The sequence below is a fragment of the Sarcophilus harrisii genome, chromosome 4, assembly GCF_902635505.1.
Source record: "Sarcophilus harrisii chromosome 4, mSarHar1.11, whole genome shotgun sequence".
In the NCBI taxonomy this organism is placed as follows: domain Eukaryota; kingdom Metazoa; phylum Chordata; class Mammalia; order Dasyuromorphia; family Dasyuridae; genus Sarcophilus; species Sarcophilus harrisii.
In genome coordinates this window covers 140,092,857-140,114,970 of record NC_045429.1, presented here as the reverse complement: position 1 = coordinate 140,114,970, position 22,114 = coordinate 140,092,857, and the positions used below count along the sequence as shown (strand labels likewise).

The window sequence follows — 22,114 nt, the reverse complement described above, 5'->3', positions numbered from 1 at the left end:
TAAAAAAATACAGTATAGTGTGCTTAGGTTTTTAATATATTAGATCATTCTTATATGTTGATTATTATTTTTATAATTATCGTTTGTGATTTTTAAAAAAAATACATGTGGTATCATATATTCCCTATTCCTCTCATTTCATTGTCAAATAAAATGGTGAATGTGGAAAAATCTGAAGAAGCCTTTTCATGTTATTAGCAAGAATAATGTTGACACACCAGTCTTATTTATAGATGAGCAAAACAAATGTAGGGTTCAATGTTGGTGATATTTCTTTCATCATTTTTATTCTATAAAAAATTGTCTAGGATCTTTACTATTCTATTACAATTTTGTATCTCCAGAATATCTTGTTATAAATTCCCAATCAGTATCAACTTCAACACAGATTTCTAGCATATGTATTTGGTGTGATCTTACTTATTTATGAGTCTCAAGTGCTATTAGCATTTTCAAACATAGTTCATGTGAAAAGCAGGTGACAGAATCAAGTATCATAGGTTTTATGATTGCTAAAAACAATATAAGGCAATAAGGATGGAAGCAGATGTTTTTCTTTTTAAGTCTGCTTATCTTCCATTTTGTTGACATATACTCTTAGGTTTCTTACCCTAATCTTTATTCAGGATATCCTCTCCCTTGCTATTTTCTGATGTTATCCTCTTCATAATATTTTTCAAATAAATTTGTGCTTATCTCCCAAGTCGCTTCAAAAAAAGATTAAGTATTTATTGAGTGACATCATTTTTGAATTCTTTTAACTTACTAAAAGTAATGAATTTTGGGCATTGGTTAAATTTCTCAAATAAATGTTGATAAATTTAACATCTTGAATTCTTTTCCCCATTTTTACTAGTGTTATCACAATTAGCATTTATATTACATGAGTGTCTCATAGCTTCTTAAAAAAAAAACTGAGGGCTTTTTTGTTTTGGTTTGGTTTTGCTGTTCTTTGAAAGTAACTTGTTTTTTTTTTTTTTTTTTGTAGAGGCCAAGCTTATAATTGCTGTAGTCTCACACAGTACCCCCCAATTCTTGCTCTTCATAATTATTAGCTATTTAATCAGGTAATTAATGATTTGATTACAAAGAGCTAATTCTGAAATAACTGATATCTTTAATCAATAATTTCAGATTCATTAAGATATAGTCATTTTTATTTTTTATGATTAATCAGAACATCACATCTGGTAGTATCATTTGACTCTTGAACCAAAAGAGAACCTCAACTTCCCAATAATATATAAGCCTTTTTTTTCTTTCTTTATGCCAAATAGTATTTACCACCATAGTTTTCCCCACAGAATAATTTTGTTAATAATAATTAGCAGGGCATAATTATGATATTGCGATAGGATAATATGGCATGGTATGATATAACATGGCATTGTATGGTATGGTATGTTTATTATCATATGTTACAGCATGGTACAGTATGGCAGGGTATAATATGATATAGTATAATATGGCACAGTATAGTGGAATGTGAAATGAAAAATTAAAAACCTATACACCCTCAAGGTAAAAATAGAACTATAAGTGAAAAAAATCTCCATGAGTTTTATAAAAAAAAGTGTTAATATAAACTTTTTAATGATAGAGAGACAGAAACTTCCTAATAGTAACTAAATGAGCAAATGGAATATTTAGAGAGAAAGGAAAATGGTCTTTGTTCTAACAAATTCACATGCCTCTATGGTAGGTCACAGGCTATAGTATAATCCTATTATATTCTGCCCATGTAAAATGATATCTGTATCACCATGTCCCATTTGGGGTTCCATATTTTAGGAGGAAGAAAAGGGGGAAAACTTTTATTAAGTACCTAGTGGTTGTTAGGAATTGTACTATGCACTTTACTAATATTGTCTCAATTGATTTTAGGAAGGATATTGATAATATGGAGAGAATCTAATTATTTACTAGGATAAGGAAGGTCCTTGAATTCATACCATTTGTGGCTCAGTTATAGCAGCAAAGTATGTTCAGGCTAGAAAAGATATTTGGAGGACTGTGATATGGAAGGGACTTGTTCTGCTTGACTTCAAAGGACAGAATGAGTACAAGTTCCCCCCCCCCCCAAAATAGATTTAGGCTTGATGCAAAGAAAATCTTTCTAATGTTTAGTGGTATCCAAAATTATAATAGATGTCTCTATTCCACCTCTAGATAGGTGGAACATTCCTCCTCCTTAGAGGTTTTACAGAAGAGGCTGGATAATTCCTTGTCAGTTATATAGCAAAGGAAGATTCTTAGCCATAGGATGAATTGAGAAGGATAGTTTCTGAGTTCTCTTAAAAATAAGGTATTCTATATGTCATTTAAATATGAACAGAAGGCAGGCAGCTAGATGGCACAATGGCTAGAGCTCCAGCCCTGAAATCAGGAGGACCTGAATTCAAATCTGTCCTCAGGCACTTAACACTTCCCAACTGTGTAACCCTGGGCAAATCACTTAACCCCAATTGCCAGTTTAGCATCCACCCTGCCAATCCCATAAAATATAAATCAAGGTGTACCTGCTTTTAATACCTAGTAACACCATTGTAGTACTTAGTACCTTATTACCTTAGTACTTAGTACTTTAGAACATCATCAACTAGCCAGAGTGATAACTAGTTTCTTGATATCCATATAGAGTACTAACAACCATTCATTGTTTTGTCTTGGAAAGTGTGCTGTTTTTCTTTTTCCTGAAAAAAAAAAGTGGGGGGTGGAGGGAGAGAAACAACATACCAAGACTAAACACTTAACAAAGGACTACATCATATCACTTATACCTTTGTCTGATCCAGTTCTGAAGACAGGCTCTCTAAGCTGCTAAAACTCAAGAAACGTTCATGGCTGGAACCTGTTTGAAAAAGGTATCTGACCACTGTTTCTTTGTTTGTTTCAAAGCGCTCCCACTTTCTTATTGTCACCTACAGGGGAAAAAAGTTAAATAATATAATAAATTATAAATTAATGAAGACTACCAAGGAATCATTTTTCACATGGACCCTATTTTGGAGAGTTGCAACCCTTTAAATTCCATGTACTTTTAGTCAGTTGCCAATTTAATACACTGACATCCTAAGAAAAAACTAATGTCTAGTCTCTAGTAGAAACTAATTTCTCTGGGCCTCATGTATGGGAAAAAAGATGAGCTGGACTTGATGTCTTGTAAAGCATTTTCTGCATAGGAAATATTAATTTATTACTGAATCGAGGGGCAAAGAATAATGAAGAATGAAAACAAAAATAAGAGAAAATAGGAAGGGGGGAGGGAAATAGCAATCTGATTACAAAAATTAAATTATACACTGCAACAGAAAAATCAGGATTGAAAATATCTATCCTTGTTTTGTATCCTGCCAAACTGAAAATAGCTGGCTAGATTTAGACAATTAATAGGTCAACATCTTTTTACTTAGAACTTTTGAAGAGGCAATTGGTTTCTTAAGTCTCACCTGTAGACGGCGCTCCTGCTTTTCCCTGTTCTGCTCCATGTTGTCTAAAGTATTCTCCAGTTTCTTCAGTTCTTCTTGGACTCTGTTAGGCAGCCCACCTTCACCCTGCTTAGCCCTGGTAATCTGCTCTTGTACATCTTTCTTCTTTGCATGCATCCTCTTGGTCTTTTGCTGAAAGGATTTGTTAAACAGATGGATATACATGTTAATTTTCTCCCACAGCTAAGAAGGGAAGTACCTACCCACACTTGTACGGGAGATAGAAAAGTGCATACAGAAGCATGCAGTGTGGGCAAGAACTATACTCTTAAGGGAGGGAATGACTATTAATAGCAATAAAGAGTCTACATTAGCTAGAGACGGACATTTTTTATGAAATTTTTCCCTTAGAAAAACAACACTGCTTGACTTGTAACACTTAAAAATTGTGTCAAAAGGTCTATCTTGGAAGGCATTTGGTAAAATAATTCATTTCTTAAAAAATAAAATAGTGTGTGTGAGCATGTGTGTGTGCGTGCGCGCGCGCGTGTGTGTGTGTGTGTGAAAGAGAGAGAGAAAGAGAGAGAAAGAGAGAGAGAGAGAGAGAGAGAGAGAGAGAGAGATTCTTTTACTGTTTAAAAAATAGAAGCCCTAATCCAAGTTGAATACTTCAGGGATTGTGATTAATCTATAGAAACTGTAAAAAAAAAAAAAATCTACAAGGATTTTTCAGAAAGGTAAAAATAGAACTACAAGTATAGTTCCTTAAATTAACCAACAAAAGCCCAAAACCTATTAATCAATACACTAACAACATTAAATAAATGGGAGCAATATGTAACCAAAGTTTCATTTCTTGCACATTAACTTTTAAAGCACCCAGTGACCTGTTTATTATCTTAGGAGTTAACAGTGAAATCTATAAAAATAAAAACCTATTTTTTGCATCTATTAAAAAAGTTTATGCCATTTAGCATTTTCTTGGCAAAGATACTAGAATGATTTGCCATTTCTTTCTTCGGATAATTTTACAAATGAAGAAACTGAAGCAAACAGGGTTAGCCTAGGGTCACGCATCTAGTATTTATCTAAGGCTGAATTTGAATTCAGGTCTTCCTGACTCCAAGATTGGTGCTTTATCCATTAAGCTACCTTATTGTTTTCAAAATGATTGGAACAATGTAAATGAAAAGAATAATAACAAAAAACAAATTAAAAAACCCAACCTTAACTGCTAGGAAAATATATTTCCTACCTCAGTCCTCTCCACAAAAAAAAAAAAAAAAAAAAAAAAAAGAGAAGGAACTAAATGGGGCCTTATATGTATGAAGTACCACATATAGCATCAGATTTCTTTTTAGATGTGTTATTAAATATTTTCTTTTCTTTTCTTTTGTGTTCTTTGTTATAAGGGACAGTTCTCTGAAGAGAAGGTGGAGGCAGATGGAAATAGATATGATGTTAAAAAACATATCAATAAAAGTTTTGTTTTTAAATATCTACTCTGTTATAACTAAAATTTACTTTTGTAAAAAATCAATTAGGCTTTTTCTAGGCTTCTATTTTCTCTTAAATTCATAATCAAAATATTTAGGTACTTTATTGATTAATAGATTAGCATACATAAATTCTGAGGAATATAATTTGTTCTCATTTCTGGGATCACATTTAGAGGACTAAGTTAGAACAAGAGCATGTCCTCCTGAAATTCTTACCATTTTATATAAAAGAGGACATTTATTTATTTTTTTGGTTGTTTTGTAAATTTTTAGTCATGTGCAACTCTTTGTGACACCATCTGAATTTTTTTTGTCAAACATACTTAAGTTTCCTTCTCCAGCTCATTTTACCCATAAAGAAAATGAGGCAATAGGAATAAGTGACTTGTTCAAAGTCACCCAGCTACCATGTGTCTGAAGTTGGATTTGAACTCAGGAAAATGAGCTTTCCTGACTCCAAGCCCAGCACTCTATATATACTGCTTCATTTGGCTGCCTTTTTTATTTATTCTATAAACATATCAGTGTCTAATGTGTATAGATGCCATGCTAGATGAAGACTGGGATCTAAGAAAGCGGTATGAATGATAAAATGTCTTTATTTCAAGAATTCATGCTCTAGAAAAAAAAAAGAAAAATCATATAAACATTATATAAAGTAAAGACTGATCAGTGCATAAGAAAGATAACAAGTTCTGTAATCCTTCTAAGCCTGGGAAGTCAGAAAAGATTTCAAGGAATAAGGAAGCCTTGAAGGTAGAATTGAAAAAGGGGTACTCCAAGCTTAGCAAATGATATGACAATATGTAGTACTTGTTCAAGGAAGAATAAGAAGAAAAGAGAGTGGAAATGAGTCAGATAAAAAAAGGAACCATAAAAGTCTCTTTTAATATAATTAAATTAGCATAGTGAGCTTGCAGTAAGTAGTTTCTGTACATTCTTCTTTTCCATTAGAGGCAATACCAGTTGCATTATCAAAGGAGGTTTTCAAAGTTAATATCAAATTTGGTGCCTTTTATTTTCTTCTGCTTTTTATCATCACCAGACTCCTTAATGTGAAGATATTTCTCAGTATCAACTGAAACATTTCAACTAAGAGCAGAATGTTTCCAAATCCTTTGACCATGCAATCCATATATTTTGAATGGGTGAATGTTCTACTCAAGTGGAGTCAAAACTCAGAAACAAGGGCCAAGAAACCTTATGTAAAGATTCTTGAGGGCCACATATTGACTTCATTTTAAAACATAACATTACTTTTGTTTAATTGTAGTTTTATTTATTCTTTAAAATATTTACAAATTATAATTTACTCTTGTTTGGCCCTTCTGAGGAATGCTGTATGTTGCATGTATATGGGACCAGTAAATCAAGTGTTGACACATCTGTTCTATATATCTCTCTGGGTTTAATTCACTAATGAAATAATAATAATCATTATTATAATATGATTAATAATATGCTATAATTAGTTATTGTTAACATGGTATAATATACACTTATATACAATTATAATATAATTACTATATAAGTAATAATTATTATTAATGATACATATATAGCATTTACTGTGTTCTAGGCACTGTGTTAAACCCTTATCAATCTTTATCTAATTTGACCCTCACAACAACCCTGGGAATAGGTGCTATTATTATCTCTATTGTTTTCCAAAAGGGAAACTGAGGCAAAGAAGTGACTTTGACAGTATCCACTGGGCAAATATCTGAGGAGAGATTTGAACTTAGGAATTCTTGACTTCAGGACCAGAGCTCTATCCACTCTGCCACAGCATCAGCCCTAAGTTACAATAAAGTGAAAGATATATCTTACCTGATGGTGTAGCAGTAATTGCTGAGCTTCAAATAAGTTTTCAGTGTCCAAGATTTTTTCTGCTTGCTCCTGAAATTCTTTGGAGGTGCTAATTAACTGTTCAAGGGAGCTTTTTGCAATTTCCTTGTACTGGACACGATCCCCTAAAGCACTAAGCATCTTTTCAACCTAAAATAAACAATAACAAATAAATTTATGATCCATATAATATTGAATAGAATTAATTTATGCTAAAATCCTTTAAAAATATTAATAATTAAAATAAAATGGATGTTATTTCATTTTGTTCTTTTATATATAGCATACCTACAAGTTTCTAATTATACTTTCAAGAAAAAAATGTTATTTTTATTTAATATTTAGGACTCAGAAAAAAAAAAAAGATCTCATCTGACACCTTTCACTGGATCAAAGTCATTCTTTTTAAGGATAAGTGTAAAATGTTATAAACATTTTACTGTTTCCCCTTAAATAAATAAAAATGGATATATTTCATAGTTCACTAAACTTTTGAATCTAAAGAATAGGCAGACACCTGAAAATGAAGTATAATATTTATTTTAAAGGAAAGCCACATAAATTGCTATAAGATATTTTGAAGTTTGTTGTCATTGTAGAAATGGAAAATTAATTTTAATCTAATTCTAACTTAGCTAAAATTTCAAAATTCTCTAATTTAAAAAATTCAAAATTCCAAAAATACTTATTATTACAAGTGATTTAACTTTTATTTTATTTTTCCTGTAGGGGAATATGTGGGAGGAACAGAAAATCAACACTTGTACAATTTAAAATTAAATCATTAATGTTGTAATGGGGCACATTAAAAAAATCCTATAAATAAGTTTTGGCAATCTTTTTATTAATAACACAATTTTCATAATGCTATTTTCTACTCTGATTTGAGTTAAAATAACTTAAAATGCTATATAATGAAATTAGCATAACCTTCAAAAAAAGTCTAAACATTACATGTTTAACCTATATCAGATTGTTTGCTGTCTTGTGTGGGTGGGGGGAGGAGAGAAGGGAAGAGAGGGAAAAAATGTTAAAACACAAGGTTTTGCAAAAGTGAATGTTGAAAAGTATCTTTGCATGTATTTGGAAAAATGAAATACTCTTAAAATTTTTTAAAGGGGAAAAAGAACACATTATGGAAATATATAACTTTACCTCTAAGAGCAAGGCTGTGAAGCCCTTGAAGTCACCCGAGAGTTTTGAGAGTTCATCATCCTGCTTTTGAATTTCTTCCTCAGCAGAAACTTCAGTAAGAGTTTTCAGTCTAGCTTTTAGCCAACCAAGATTCTCTCCTTGTTTGCTCATCTCATCTCTAATTTCCTGCACATAAAATTAAAAAAAAAAAAATCTGTGAACCGAGGTCTTGTGACAAAAGAGACAGTTGACACAATGGTCATGCTTCTTGCCATGGTTCTCTTCCTTCCACTTTTCTCACTATTTCCAGGTATTTTGTTGGCCCTCTTTCTGCTATAGTCCATCTATTGGTGATTTTATACAATCCCATTATTTTGATTATCATGTCTATGCAAATTAACTGTCAAATCTCCAATATATTCCAAAAGTTTTCATACAATTTTAGGCTATGAAAGCTTCAAACTCAACTCAGGTTTTTGAGACATCTAATATATTTATATCTATAACTTTTCCCCAGAGATTATGTTATATTTCTAATAGAGTTCGGGAAGGTTATGTTTAGATGCCCTATTCTTATCTCGGATTCAGTTTTTCTTTGAAAGTCAGTTTCCTCATCTGTAAAAAGAAGCGGTTTAACTAGATGCCATTTAAAGACATTTTTGGATCTAAATCTATATTCAAAATGGGATTCACCATCTCCCCACTGTAATGGGCTGAGGCTTGAGTTGATGCACTGAGGTCCCAAGCACGTGAGGCTTAAATAGTAATTGGACTATACTCTATTAATATATATGCTTGGAGAAAGAATGGCCCCCGCCCACTCTCTGTGCAAGTCCTGATGTGGTGTATAGGAAATGACGATTTTGGTGGGTGGAGGCAGCGAGACAGGAAGAGAGACGGAGAGGGATTGCTGGCTGGGTTCTGTTCTGGTGGCTTCTGGTCGTGTGGCTTCTGGTCTAGCTAGTTTCTTGACTCAGCTGCACACATTGCTATTGCTGATTCCCTTCTACCTCCGATCTTTCTTCATCTCCAATGAGAATAAAGATTGAATATTTTCCCCTAACCTGAATTCCTGACTTCGGATAATTTTAAAATACGCGGTCATCACAACCCACCATAAAAACTTGCTCCTTTCTATAACATACCCATTTCTGCTGTTAGTGCCATTATTGTCCCAATTACTGACACTAATATTGCAGTTATTTTTTATTTGTTGTTGTTATTCTGTTGTTTACCTTTATAACCCTTCTGGGGATTTTTTTGGAAAAGATATTGAAGTGGTTTGTCATTTCCTTCTCCTCATTTTATATATGAAGAAACAGGCAAATAGGGTTAAGTGACTTACCAGGGTCATATAAGATTGAACTCAAATTTTCCTGATTTTAGGTCTAGTTCTCTATCAATTTTACCACTAGCTGCCTTAATTAGTTGACATTAGTTGATAAGTCTAATCCAATCCTATCTCTTACATTCCATCTTTGTACTTTACATTCTCCCTTTTATTGCTGTATATTTGCATTTCCTGCTACTGCTTTCTTTGAGAATGGAATTTGTGTTCACTTATTATTAGTCCCATGTTTTGAATTAAATTGTTAACAATTTAATTTGTTAATTTTATTGTAAATTTATTTTGTTTAATTTGAATTAAATTGTTGACAATTTCTTGTGGAGGTATAAGAAAATCCAGATATCTATTCCATATTTATTTTCATTTGTGTCCATATTTCCAATGAAAATTTTCAGATACGATAGAGAAATGTTAGCTGAGCTCTTCTTATCTTATATTTGCAATCTGCTTAATGCACACAAAACATATTACAATCTTTTAGCTGTGGATGGGTTGGATTTAGCAATATGATATTTATTAATTATACTGAAATATAACAATATAATGAAATAAATGAAATTTAATAGAGAGCTAACTTCAGAATGTGGAAAAGCTGGGTTCAAGTCCCATATTTTTAAAAACAATTTAGTGTTCCCTTGTGGAAAACAGTTTCTCTCCATATGCTGAGTGGAGAGAAGAATAATATAAGGCATGGCAAAATAGAAAATAGAAGAAAATATGTGGGCACAGAGTACTTAAAGTTTTTTTCTGTGATCCCATTGTGAGAAGTATACACTAACTTGAGCTATGTGTCAATCAATCACCAAAGTTCTCTGACTCAATTTCTTCATCTGTAAAATGTGGATAATAATATTTGAAGAACCTTAGGAAATGATAATGAGGTATAACAACAGAATAATATATACAAAGCATTTTTCATATTTAAAGTGTTATGGAATTATCAATTATCATTTTAACTAGGAAATATCAGAAAATTGCTTACTGATTTGAAGAAATTTGAATTTAAATCCCACCTCTGTCTCTGTAAGCTTTGGTAAGTGATTTACCATCTCTAAGTCTTTCTTACCTCTTTGAAAAATAAGAGACTTGCAGATATTCACAAATTTGTTTGTGATGAGTGTTAAGAGTTCTACAGATAGAGATAGTCTCAGCCCAAATATTCACAAGTATTTGATTTTTAATATAGTCTCCAGATTTTAAACTTCTGGCCCAGGCTTTGAAATATTTCAAAGCAACAATCTTTATAAAGGAATTTATCTATCTTAAAACAAGACAATGCTGTAAATCAAGAATCTTTTGCTGAAAGGCATAATTTTTTTAGACCTTTCCTGTGAAATGGGAAAAATCCACCTGACTAATCTCACAGATAGTAAAGAAATTAGTATGCATGCAAAACTATTGTGAAAATATCAGAATACCAAAATGCCAGAACATTTTTTAAAAATTGAAATAGAGACTATAAGATTGTAACATTGGGGATCACTTAAAACAACAAGCTAGCAAGGTTCTTTAAATATAAAAGTCTAAAGAAAAACATTTCAGTTTCTGAATCACTAAATGACAAGAAATCTTGTACACTGGACTAATGTGAAATCTGAATGGAGCTAAATTTGAAGCTTCAAGAAAAATAAAACATTCACAAAAGTTATCCTAAGGATTATTAGCTAGCTTAATTGATAAAGTTATTATTAATTTCCTAAAAACTTAATCTTGGGTTTTTCATTCATTATACTCTTTCAGAATTTACATATTAAAAGTAAAAATATCATTGTGACACTCTCTAGTCAAGAAAAAGAAAAGATAAAGGAAATTTTCAGATATGCAAATACAGGCCAGGAACTAACCTCTGCAGCAAGTTTGAATTTTCCATATGTGGTTGTTTCTTTGGCTTCATGCTTCATCAGTTGCAATTCTTTCTCTTTTATAGATATCCAAGATGATAATTCAGAAAATCTAAAACAATACAATTATCATCTTATGATAAGAAAAAAAAAGAATGTCATAGTGCTACATAAGTATTTAATTACTCAAATATTACTTTAAAAAAAAAACAAATTCAGTAACATTTCAATAAACATTTCTTCTGAATTTATGTAATATCGTTATTTTTGTACATGTGTTGAGACATCTTCCCTAATCAGATTGTAAGATACCCAAAGACAGAAACCTTTTGTTTTATCTGATTTTGTATTTCTCCATAGCAAAATTCCTTAGACACTATAGGCAATGGAGAATGTTTCTTTACACATAATTGGTTAATGTGTACCAAAATTAAGATAGCCAATGTGCTAGAATTGTAGACATATTTACCTGGTCTTGTAATCTTTCCATTTATCTGGATTTTCCATCAAACTCTTATAAGTGCTGTCAATCATAGATTTAAGATCTTTGAGAGTAGCTTGACAGCTTTGTGGTGTATTCCTCACAGAGTCCCGGACTGGAAGTTTCAGGCTGAGCTCTTCAATCAGCTGTAACCTTTTCTCACAAAGATGATGAGGTCCTTTGTCACTGAAGAAAATCTAATGAGAAACAGATGAAGCTATCAGTATTGTATTTAAGAATCCACAAAAAAAGTGTCTACATTTATATAGAAAACAAAAATATTCTCCCTTGGGAAATTGGGCCATTTTGTCACTCCGGTCTCATGCCAGACTATGACAGTTTGTTACCTTTAGTGAACTTAATGAAATTCCACTAATGTCCACTTGGTGGTGCATAAGACATACCTTATATTTTTTAATTAAATTTTTAAAAAGTTTTTTTGGCGGTTTTTCCCAGTTACATGTCATGAAAATTTTTAGCATTCATTTTTATAAGATCCAAATTCTTACCTTATGCTCTTGAATGATCTTTTCACTGCCTTCCTGCAGCACCAATTTGTTCTCTCGATCCAGTTCAGATTTGCACTCTTCTACTGAAGCTAGAAATCTATTTTTCTCCACTTCTATCTTCAGGTGAAGTAAGTGATAGGGGGCTTCCCCTTGGAGATCCTACAGTTCATGGAAAAGAGCAAGGGAACACAACAGTGGTGAATGTGATGCAGGAGATTTGAATTGAAATAACAAGATATAGAAAATAAATTTAATTTCCCATTTAGAAAGTGTCCTGCACATCCTTAGTGTATGATACATAATATCAGATATATTAGTTATTCTGAGTGAATGTTTTTCTTCCTTTTCTTCCTTCTTTATTGTAATGTATGGTTCTCAGAGAGGAAAAGGGGGAAATATAGTAGAAAATGTAAATGATGCAAAAAAAAAAGTTCAGCAAAAAAATTTTAGGGTGTTGCTTTTTATGGCATACATTTGACTGGGTTTTTTTCTCTGCCTTTGAATTTTTTAAGATGTATACCCTTTCTTTGGGTGATTGGATTACATGATAGACAGTTTTGTCATATTTCTTGCCTAATTCCAGTCTGATATTCAGGATTGTTGTGTTACTTCACAGCTCTAGCAACACTTCCACTGTGCCTATTCTTCCACAGTCCCTCCAGCATTAACTAGTAACATTTTAAAAATAATCTTTCTAAATTTGAATGGTGTGATATGAAATCTTCCAGAGATGTTTAAAATTTTATTTTTCTCAATATTAGCAATTTGTGATATATTTTCATGTGTTAATTTATAATTTGCAATTCTTTTTAAAAACCCTTATCCACTTATCTATTGGGAAGCGGCTCTGAATCTTACATATTTGTGTCAATTTTCTAAATATTTTAAATATTATATTTTTCAATGAAATTTGTTGCAAATTGTTCCCCTGCTCTGCTGGGATTCAGTTTTAATATATTCAGTCTGTCACTCTTCAGTCATGGCAAATGGAATTTCTTTTACATAATTACTCACCTTCCATTGTTTATGAAGTTTTCTAACAGCTTCCTGTAGGCCCTGCTGTTCTTGCTCAGGGAGGATGTCAGTTAGTTCATCACAAGCTTTCAGGAAGGCATTTAGTACTCTCTGATCCAGCTGACTAAAAAACTCCTGATTCAGGGATTGTGGAGAGGAAAAAGACAATTAAGAGCTACATCTATTAATCTCTATTAACATAGAAACCAGTTGATATTAAAGTGATCATAACATGTTATTCAAGGAGGCAATAAAGTTTTGGAATGAACTTTTATTTAGCCACAGTTAAGAATCAGTAGCTGCTGTGTTTGGAATTCAAATAATACATTCTATTTCTTTTTTTGTGAGGAGGGTTGAGGATAATTACAATTCCCATATTGTAAAGCATGCAGGCAGTTTAGAAGATAAGGAGAGATTATTAATCCACAAACTTATGACAATCATTCATATCTCTTATCTCTTTTTTAAAGGTCAGTCAAAAAAGCCAAAGAAAAGTCAGAATCAGAATTTACAATCCCTTATTCTTGACAATAATATATCCAACACCCTCATATTCCATTAAGAATAAGCATTTCCTCAAAGGTTTTCTGCCCCATTTCTCAAAATAAAAGATAAAAGAAATAGTTTATTCATATATGTACAAGTATTTCATCATATTTACTTTGGAAGAAAGGGGGCAACAACAGTAATGTACGCTGATTAAAGAAGGTACTTATATAAAAATATACTTGGGAAATAAACATTGACTATAATCCTTGTTATTAGGAGAGGCTGAGACTGAGTTCTTGTGCTAAACTGATCAGGTATCCACATTAATATCAACACCAATATGATGATCTCTGAGACCAAGGGGTGACTAGGCTGTCTAAGGAGGGATAATCTGGTCAAAATAGGAAACAAAATAGCAGATCAAAGGTCCATACTAATCAGTGATAAACGTGGGTCCATAAGTTTACTTCCAGTCTGGTAAACTCAGTTTCCCCCCAAAAAATGCTTTTAAAATTTGTTTAATGTTTTGTTCATTTTCCTAGCCAAGAATTGTCAGTGCACACATTTAAACTACTGGCCATAGACATGGATCAGAGGTTGACTTATCTGTCAGCACATTCATACATTCCCCTGGTTAAACAGGACCGAGGGCATGTCTTCAAAGTGAAAGTTAAGCAAAGTCATCTTCAATTAGAAATGACAATATAGTTTTCATTTCATATTTGTTAAGGATAAGTGATAGCATGTTTCAAAACTGGGAGAAGATAGTTCAAAATCTAATAAATGTCCTGAGATATCATGCCTTTTAACTATTCACTAATCTGCCTCACTTTGCTAGATTTTAAGTAATCAAAAGACTTTTTTCCACAAATCTGAAATTATTTTTTTAGAAGGAACTCTTTTGTGTTTTTTAATTGCTTAGATAAGTAAGGAATAAATCCTTAGGTCTGAATTATCCTTTTTAATCTCTACAGTTTTAATATTTTCTATTACATTGTGTTTTTAATGAACTTTTCATTAAAGATTCTAATCTGGAATCAATTATATCTTTCCAAGGTTAAAATACCAAGCCAATGAGAAATTAACTAAATTATTTCCTTTTTAAAGTCTTCTCATTTGTCATTAGTTTGACTCTCTAGACTTCACAAGAGTACTGAAGAATCTATAAGTCTTTTTCCAATTCTGCTGTGGACTCCTTGCATCTTCCCTTGGTCCATCTTTTATTTTAGACTATCTACATTGAGAAGGAATATGGTATGGTGGATACAAAGTAAGGTAAATGTAGGTTCAAGCCTCATTCCTGACACAGACCACTATGTAATTGTGAGTAAGTAACTGAATCTCAGTGTACCAAACCACTCTTTAAAACTGTAATTACACAGCTGGTGTCAATTTACATTGGTAAAGGGATTTCCCTTATTTTCCTAGAACTTTTCTAGAAAAAAAGAAAACACAGGTCCAGTTAAAAAAAAACAAAAACAAAAACAAAAACAAAGCCTGCCCGTATAGTTCAAGCTGAATATACATTGACGAGTATAATTTGGGGCAGCTAGGTGGTGTGGTGGATAGAACACCAGCCCTGAAGTGAGGACGACCTGAGTTCAAATCTGGTCTCAGACACTTAACATTTTCCTGGATATGTGACCTTGGGCAAATCACTTAACCCCAAATACCTCAAGGAAAAAAAAAAAAGAGTATAATTTACCGTATGTTTCTTCAGAAGTGCTTCAGGATCCCCTTTTTCTTTTATGCTGACCTGGGCAATCTGCAGGACTTTTTCCAATTCTGCTCTGGACTCCTCAAATTTTTTCATCAAACGGCTATTTGTTTCTACATGCTTTCTCCACTCACTAGTTTTCTTTACCATGTTCTTGATAACAAAGTCAAAAGAAAATAGTTTTTCTTAATAAGGAAAGCAACATATTGTTTCTATGTAGGCATCACTAATCAAGTATTTACATTTTTCAAATAAATTATTTATCAGAAGCCTTAATGCAATCAATGGCCCAGAAGTAAACAGAAATAATGAATCAGATAACTTCTTTTTAAGGCCTATGAATACACCATGGATTATATTGATTTTCCATGCAATAGTTAAAAAGAGAAAAAGAAAAAAAGAAAGAAAAAATCAGAGGCATGAGCAATAATAGATTTTTCCCTGCTTTTTTGTCACCAACATTTTCCCAAATGACAATTTCAACTAGAGACAATAAATTACCTGAAAAGCAACGTGAACCTCAGCAACTTTCCGTTGCAGCACACTCTGATCGAAATGTTTTAACACTTTACTCAAGGCTACAAATTTCTGAACATTTTGACTGTCTTTCTCAATTAAGGTCAAAGTCTTCTTGCAACTTTCTTGATGAGATAACAGCTCCTACAAAGGGAAAATAATATTATAATTCTGAGGGGAAAGATCAAGAAATTATAGTTTTAGTTTATTAAAAGGATATGGATTAATTTAACATTCAGAGATACTTCATTTAAAAATAATTTAAGAACAATCTTTTAATCAAAGGATTTAGCAATCATTAAAAGTTGCTCCATTTTACATAAGATAACAAAAAGTGTTTTTTGACATCTTGCCTTTGTCTTATATTTGATATAACTCTACAGCAGAAATAATAAAGTAAATGAATCAAAGAATAGAAATTATAATAACCATCTAACCTCTGGCTTTGTCCAAATAATAGGGCTCATATTATGATAAAGACACTACTGAAATGAACCCACCTATCATATTATAAAGACTGAAAGGTCCTTTCCTTTAATAAGTTACACAGTCTGAAATAACCAGAAACAGAAAATATGTTTTGGTTTTTTTGTTTTTTGTTTTTTTATAATCATGTCCATGCTTCTATAAAAACTGAAGAATCTTTTGATTGTTGCCAACTAGACCTAGGCTGCAGAACAAAGGCAAATTATCCCCAGGGAACCAAAGAGCCATCAAATCATTTGTATCTTTTGTACTTTCAAAGGCAGAGAAGTAGCAGTGACCTGTAGTCATTTAAAGTTCTTTTAGTGACTCTATAACATATCAATCCAACCTGTTTGATGGGAGAAGGCCAGGTAGCTCTGACAGAGTGTACCTAACAAGCCTAGTTTCTTTATTTATAAAATGGCAATAACCATAATATGCAAGCTAGCAAGAACATATATAATATTCTTTGCAAACCTTTTTTATAAATGGATGAATGGGTTATTTTTTTTTTTTTGGTAAAATGCATTCAAATATGATTGATAGAATCTCTTTATTATTGTGTTTTGCCTTTACAAACTGAAAAAAATACTTTTTTCTGTTTTGAAGATTTGGAAAATCAGAGAGAAATTAAGTTATAAATATATTATAACATGTTAATTGGGTTGTGGCATAAGTAGTATACGATTTCATAACTATTTTGCTGATATGTTAAATGGGACTCTGTTTAAAAATGAAAGAAATATTATGAATGAAAAGGATGGTGTATGAGAAATGCATTTGAATAGAATTTGGATACTTATGTGGTTCTTTCTGTCAAGAAATTCATTTAGATTGAGAATTTCTAACAGATCCATAAAGTCATATATATTATCTATAATATATATTATAGACAATATATATTATAGATAATATATATACCAGTATTTGAATATAATTGATTTTCTTTTTTAACACTATGTATTATATGCTTTTAAAACATAATTCTGAGATGTCTAAATGTTTCATTAGATTGCTCAAAGGAATCCATGACACACAAAAGATTAAGAACCATAACTTAGATTAAGCAGTACCTAAACCCTAGAAATACTTTTTTTCTTTTCTAGATGGTTTCATTCAATAAATACCAATTGAATTTAAAATATTAACTACACTCAATAGAAGGACAACATGCTTAGGTAAGACAGATCTATTTATAATGAGACAATAACAATATATAACTTATCATGCTAAGTATATCCCTATACATTTTTTTTTTTATCTAGCATGACAAGTTTTATTTTTTAATTCAGAGCCTAACTCACTGTCCATCAAGAAGATTTATTCAAGATACCTGAACTAGTGGATCAATTTTATCTCTATGCAGTTGATTTTCAGGTCTATTTATCTAATCCTAGTTTTTCTTCTAAGGAGCTAGGTGGCTCATTGGGTAGAGGACTGAGCCTAGAGTCATGAAAACTCTTCTTCCTGAGTTCAAATCTGGCCTCAGATATGTCCTAACTGTGTAACCACCCCAGACAAGTCACTTAATCCCATTTACATTCGTTTCTTCATTTGTAGAATGAGCTGGAGAAGGAAATGGCAAATCACTCCAGTATCTTTGCCAAGAATACTTCAGAGTCACAGTCAAATATGCCAGAGTCACTTCTCTCCTGCCTTATACTTGTACAACTCTAGCTGCTTACTGAACTTCTCAAACTAGATATGTTGTAGACATTGGATTCTCAACATGTCCAAAACTGAATTCATTATCTTCCCCTAACTCCTTCTTCCTAACCTCCCTATAATTATTGAGAGTATCACTATCCTCCCAATCACCCAGGCTCACAACCTCTTTCATGATCAATTTCTTATTTTCATTTCTATAGTTGCCAAGTCCTGTTGATAATACTTTTACAAAATCTCTCTTACACAAATCTCTGTTCTTTTCTGACACTGCCACAATCATGTTGCCTGCCCTTAATACTTCACACCTGTACTACTATAATAACCTAATTTGTCTCCTATTTGCATCCTGTACTTAGCTATCAAATTCATCTTCCTAAAATACGGTCTGATTCTTCATCTATCCCTTCTCCATGTAATAAATGCCAGTGGTTTCTTGTTACCTCTAAGATCAAATATAAAATCCTCTTTGGAACTTTTAAAGCTCTTCATAAGCTATATTGTCTTCTTAATTATGTTCCAATTAACATTATTAAAAATTAGAACTATACTCTAGCCACAAACATACAGTTTAACAAAATATCTACACGAGTCACTACTTATTCTTTTTTTTTTAACTTTACTATGCAAATTAATTGCAAAAAAAAAAAAAAAAAACTAAGGATTTTACCTGAACATCTTATTATACAAAGGGTACAGTATATATATATCACATGAATGCTATCTTTCTTGGCCAATGTAGAAATAATGTGGAATGGTCGATAAGAGTACTTGATTTGGAACCAGGAAGACATTGATTCAAATTCTTCCTGAGACATTTACAGCAATGTGAACCTAAGAATATCTCTTTTCCATAACTCTGTGCCTCAATTTTCTCATCTATCAAATTAAAGGATTTGATTCAGTGGTCTCTAAGGAACTTCAATTTCTGAATCTATAGTCCTATGAACTAATTAGTTTGAACATGACACTAATGAGGCCACAGCCCTGAGTTTATTCTTTTGATTCTAAGAGAATAAGATTATCCTCTCTCCATGGCCAAATAAAAGGAGACTAAGAGTATAAATATGAATAGTTCAGTGAATTTGCACTCCCTCTAGAAGAAGGAGGTTCATATACATATTCTAATGACAATGGTTTAAAAGGGCCACAGTTTTTAAGAAGGGAAAATATAATTTGGGAATGTTTAAACTACCCCCTCAGAGATTAGTCATTAATTCTACTTTAGTTTCTTGAAGAAATCATATGAGTTGTTTTATAAACAAGTAAAAGGCACTTTTTCTTACCTGATGTTTTTGCTTAAAAAGGGCAGTAGATTGTGCTTCGTGCTCAAGGAGTGACATAGTTTCATTGATTCTCTCAAGTACCTCATAAAAGAGTGTGATCTGCTTTTCTAATTCTTCCAGTGGAATCAGCAACTGCTGAGTCTCATAAAGTAAAGCAGGATAACATTCTTTAACCTTCAAAAATAAAAAGACAAGGATTTCATTCAATAGCAAAAGGCCAAAACAAAGGAAACTACATGGCCACCTTGAGAGATAACATTTTCTTTATTTACTATCTTAAACTGATTTTGCAAGTTGGAACTTACAGATCTATGAGTTTTATCTTCATGTGATCCTCAACAGATTTCTATATTTCCTTTGAATTAAGCTGCAGGAATTGTACTATTAAACGGGAGGTGGGGGAGAAATCTAAAGAATAGTTATTTGCTGATAAACCTGAACTAGCACTCTTCCAGAATCAGTGAACCTCTCTTGCTATTGTTCAGTTAGAAAATCCTTAATTATTTTCAGATTTCAAGTAAGAGGCAAACAAACAGGGCTAACCAGCAGGGGCTTTAGGCTGGAATTTTTGTTTGTTTTTTAAATAGAAGTACAATATATGTGCTTGAGAGAGTCTGTTCTAAAGAAACCCAGCACTCATGAATTCTTTAGGGAGCTTTTTGGCTGCAGCTGCTTACAAATAGTTTTCATTTTCATCATATAATAAGTTTTGAGGTTAATATGAACTAAAATGTGAATTAGGTGTCTATTGTGGCAAAATGTAATGAATGAAGGATAACTATCCCAAAAGAAATAAAGTGTTCCTAAATGGATATGTAGTAGTAATAGTATTATTAATATAGAATTAATATAGTAAATACATGTATATATAATTAATATAATGACAATAGTATTAATAATATAACAACCATAGCTAATATTTACATAATGCTTTAAAGTTTACAAAACCATTCATACATCTTTTCTCTTACAAACCTCAAATCAGGAATCATTATTTCATTAAATAGATAAGAACAGATTATATAAATTACTTAGTCACAAAATTAGGGTATATAAGAGCGCTAGAATTTGAACTTAGGCCTTTCACTCCAAATCTACATATATGCCTACTTTTCTACTTTCCAAGTGTTTGTTTCAATACCATATAAACCACTCTGTAACTAAGTTTCCACATCTGTATAATGGGGACAATAGAACTACCTCACAGGGCTATTGTGAAGGTCAAATGTGATAACATGGAAAGCACTATGCAAACCTTAAAGCCCAACATAAATGCTAATTTTTATTATTATTATTAATTGATAACATGATTAAAAGTTGAGTATACTTCCTATAATGTATGAAAACTATTCTGATTTTAAAATTTTTTCAAAGTAAAAAAAAAACTTTTTAAAGTTTTCAAAGTCTAATTGGGAAGGGGAAAAAAAAGCATTTGCATGGTTTTGGTAATATTGTAAGAGTTATAATATATTATGTCCTAAGTCAAGGATAGAGCTCATTGACACAAAAAGAGCAGAATGAAAACAAATTACATTAAAGATCATAATATAGCTTGTAAAACATTCTAAGGACTCTTGACATTTTAGTCTCATCCAGAAACTGGCCAGACTTGGGTATCTTCTACACTATATTCATTCTCTTCTCATCCTTCATCTTCTTTCTTATATAAAATTTTAAAAAGTCACTACTTGATTATAAACTGATAACAGGTGGTCACTTCAACAAGTCAATTAAAAATGTTTAATTATATTGTCCTTAACATAATAAAAGCTACTCTACTAAGGGTAATGTGGGCAGTTGGATCGCACAGTGGATAGATTTCAGGGCCAGAAAGAGGTAAACTCATCTTCCTCAGTTCAAATCCAGCCTCAGATACTTATTACCTGTGTGACTCTGGGTAAATCACTTAATCTAATATGCCTCAGTTTCCTCATCTGTAAAATGTACTGGAAAAGGAAATGGTAAATCATTCCAATAGCTTTGCCAAAAAATTCCAAATGGGGTCATGAAGAGTTGCATACAACTAAAACAACTCAGTAATAGCAAGGGTAAAGACAGTTCTATATAGTACCTGAGGTTCCACAGACAAACATGGAAGAGCCAGACTCTGAGGAGATCTATTTGTAAGGCATAGAGTAATAGTAGAGAAAGACCTGGATTTTAAATAGAGGATGATCTGGATTCATATGTGGCTTGTTATGTGACTCTGCCTGAAAGTTTTTTTTTTTCAGTCTCTGTTACTTCTTTAATAGGATTTTTGTGAGGATAACAGAAGGTATATGTAAAGAATTTTACATATTTTACAATTTTATATACATGTGTCTTATAATTATGTTTTTATTTTTGAAAGCTTAGCTAGATAATTACTACAAATAGATGTATATATATACATATATATATATATAGTCTGTAGACTTCACAAGAATATTATGAGAAAAATATTTTTAAACTTTAAAGTGATATAAGAATATGATACCTAAATATATATACATAATATGCAAATAATACACATACAGTAATGTACATATATACATATATGTATATAAAATATATGTGAATATGTGAGGGAGAGAAACAAAAAACTTCTATTTAATGATTTTTAAATTTAATGGTGAATACACTAGCACTATATAAGAGTGTTAAAAAACAGAATTAAAGCAACTGTGGTTGGCATTTTTTGTACTCTGTGAATGTCATTAAAAAACAGAAAAACTTCATTGTTAACCTTGTTTAGCTGATCTTTGAGTCCAGACATAGTTGCAAGTATTTCACAGGCTTCTTCTTGGGGACTCTCTTTTGTAATAAGTTGTGCTGTCCTTGTGATAATCTTGTATTGTGCTTCCATCACAGGCATCTTCTGTTTAATATCCTGTC

The 22,114-nt window shown here is 31.8% G+C and overlaps 1 protein-coding gene across 21 annotated transcripts in view; it reads right to left on the bottom strand.

Moving 5' to 3' along the window:
- The window catches only part of SYNE1 (spectrin repeat containing nuclear envelope protein 1), a 567,155-nt gene that overhangs the window by 317,611 nt on the left and 227,430 nt on the right, over positions 1-22,114 (bottom strand). For all 21 annotated transcript variants that reach the window (XM_031937596.1, XM_031937595.1, XM_031937611.1 and 18 more), the window contains 12 exons: positions 21,966-22,109; positions 19,241-19,414; positions 15,810-15,968; positions 15,297-15,461; positions 13,103-13,237; positions 12,089-12,247; positions 11,568-11,776; positions 11,102-11,210; positions 7,931-8,095; positions 6,758-6,925; positions 3,450-3,620; positions 2,781-2,921 (listed from right to left, as the gene is read on the bottom strand). In XM_031937596.1, coding sequence (XP_031793456.1) covers positions 2,781-2,921; positions 3,450-3,620; positions 6,758-6,925; positions 7,931-8,095; positions 11,102-11,210; positions 11,568-11,776; positions 12,089-12,247; positions 13,103-13,237; positions 15,297-15,461; positions 15,810-15,968; positions 19,241-19,414; positions 21,966-22,109 — 1,899 coding nt within the window. The remainder of the gene's footprint in view (positions 1-2,780; positions 2,922-3,449; positions 3,621-6,757; positions 6,926-7,930; positions 8,096-11,101; positions 11,211-11,567; positions 11,777-12,088; positions 12,248-13,102; positions 13,238-15,296; positions 15,462-15,809; positions 15,969-19,240; positions 19,415-21,965; positions 22,110-22,114) is intronic.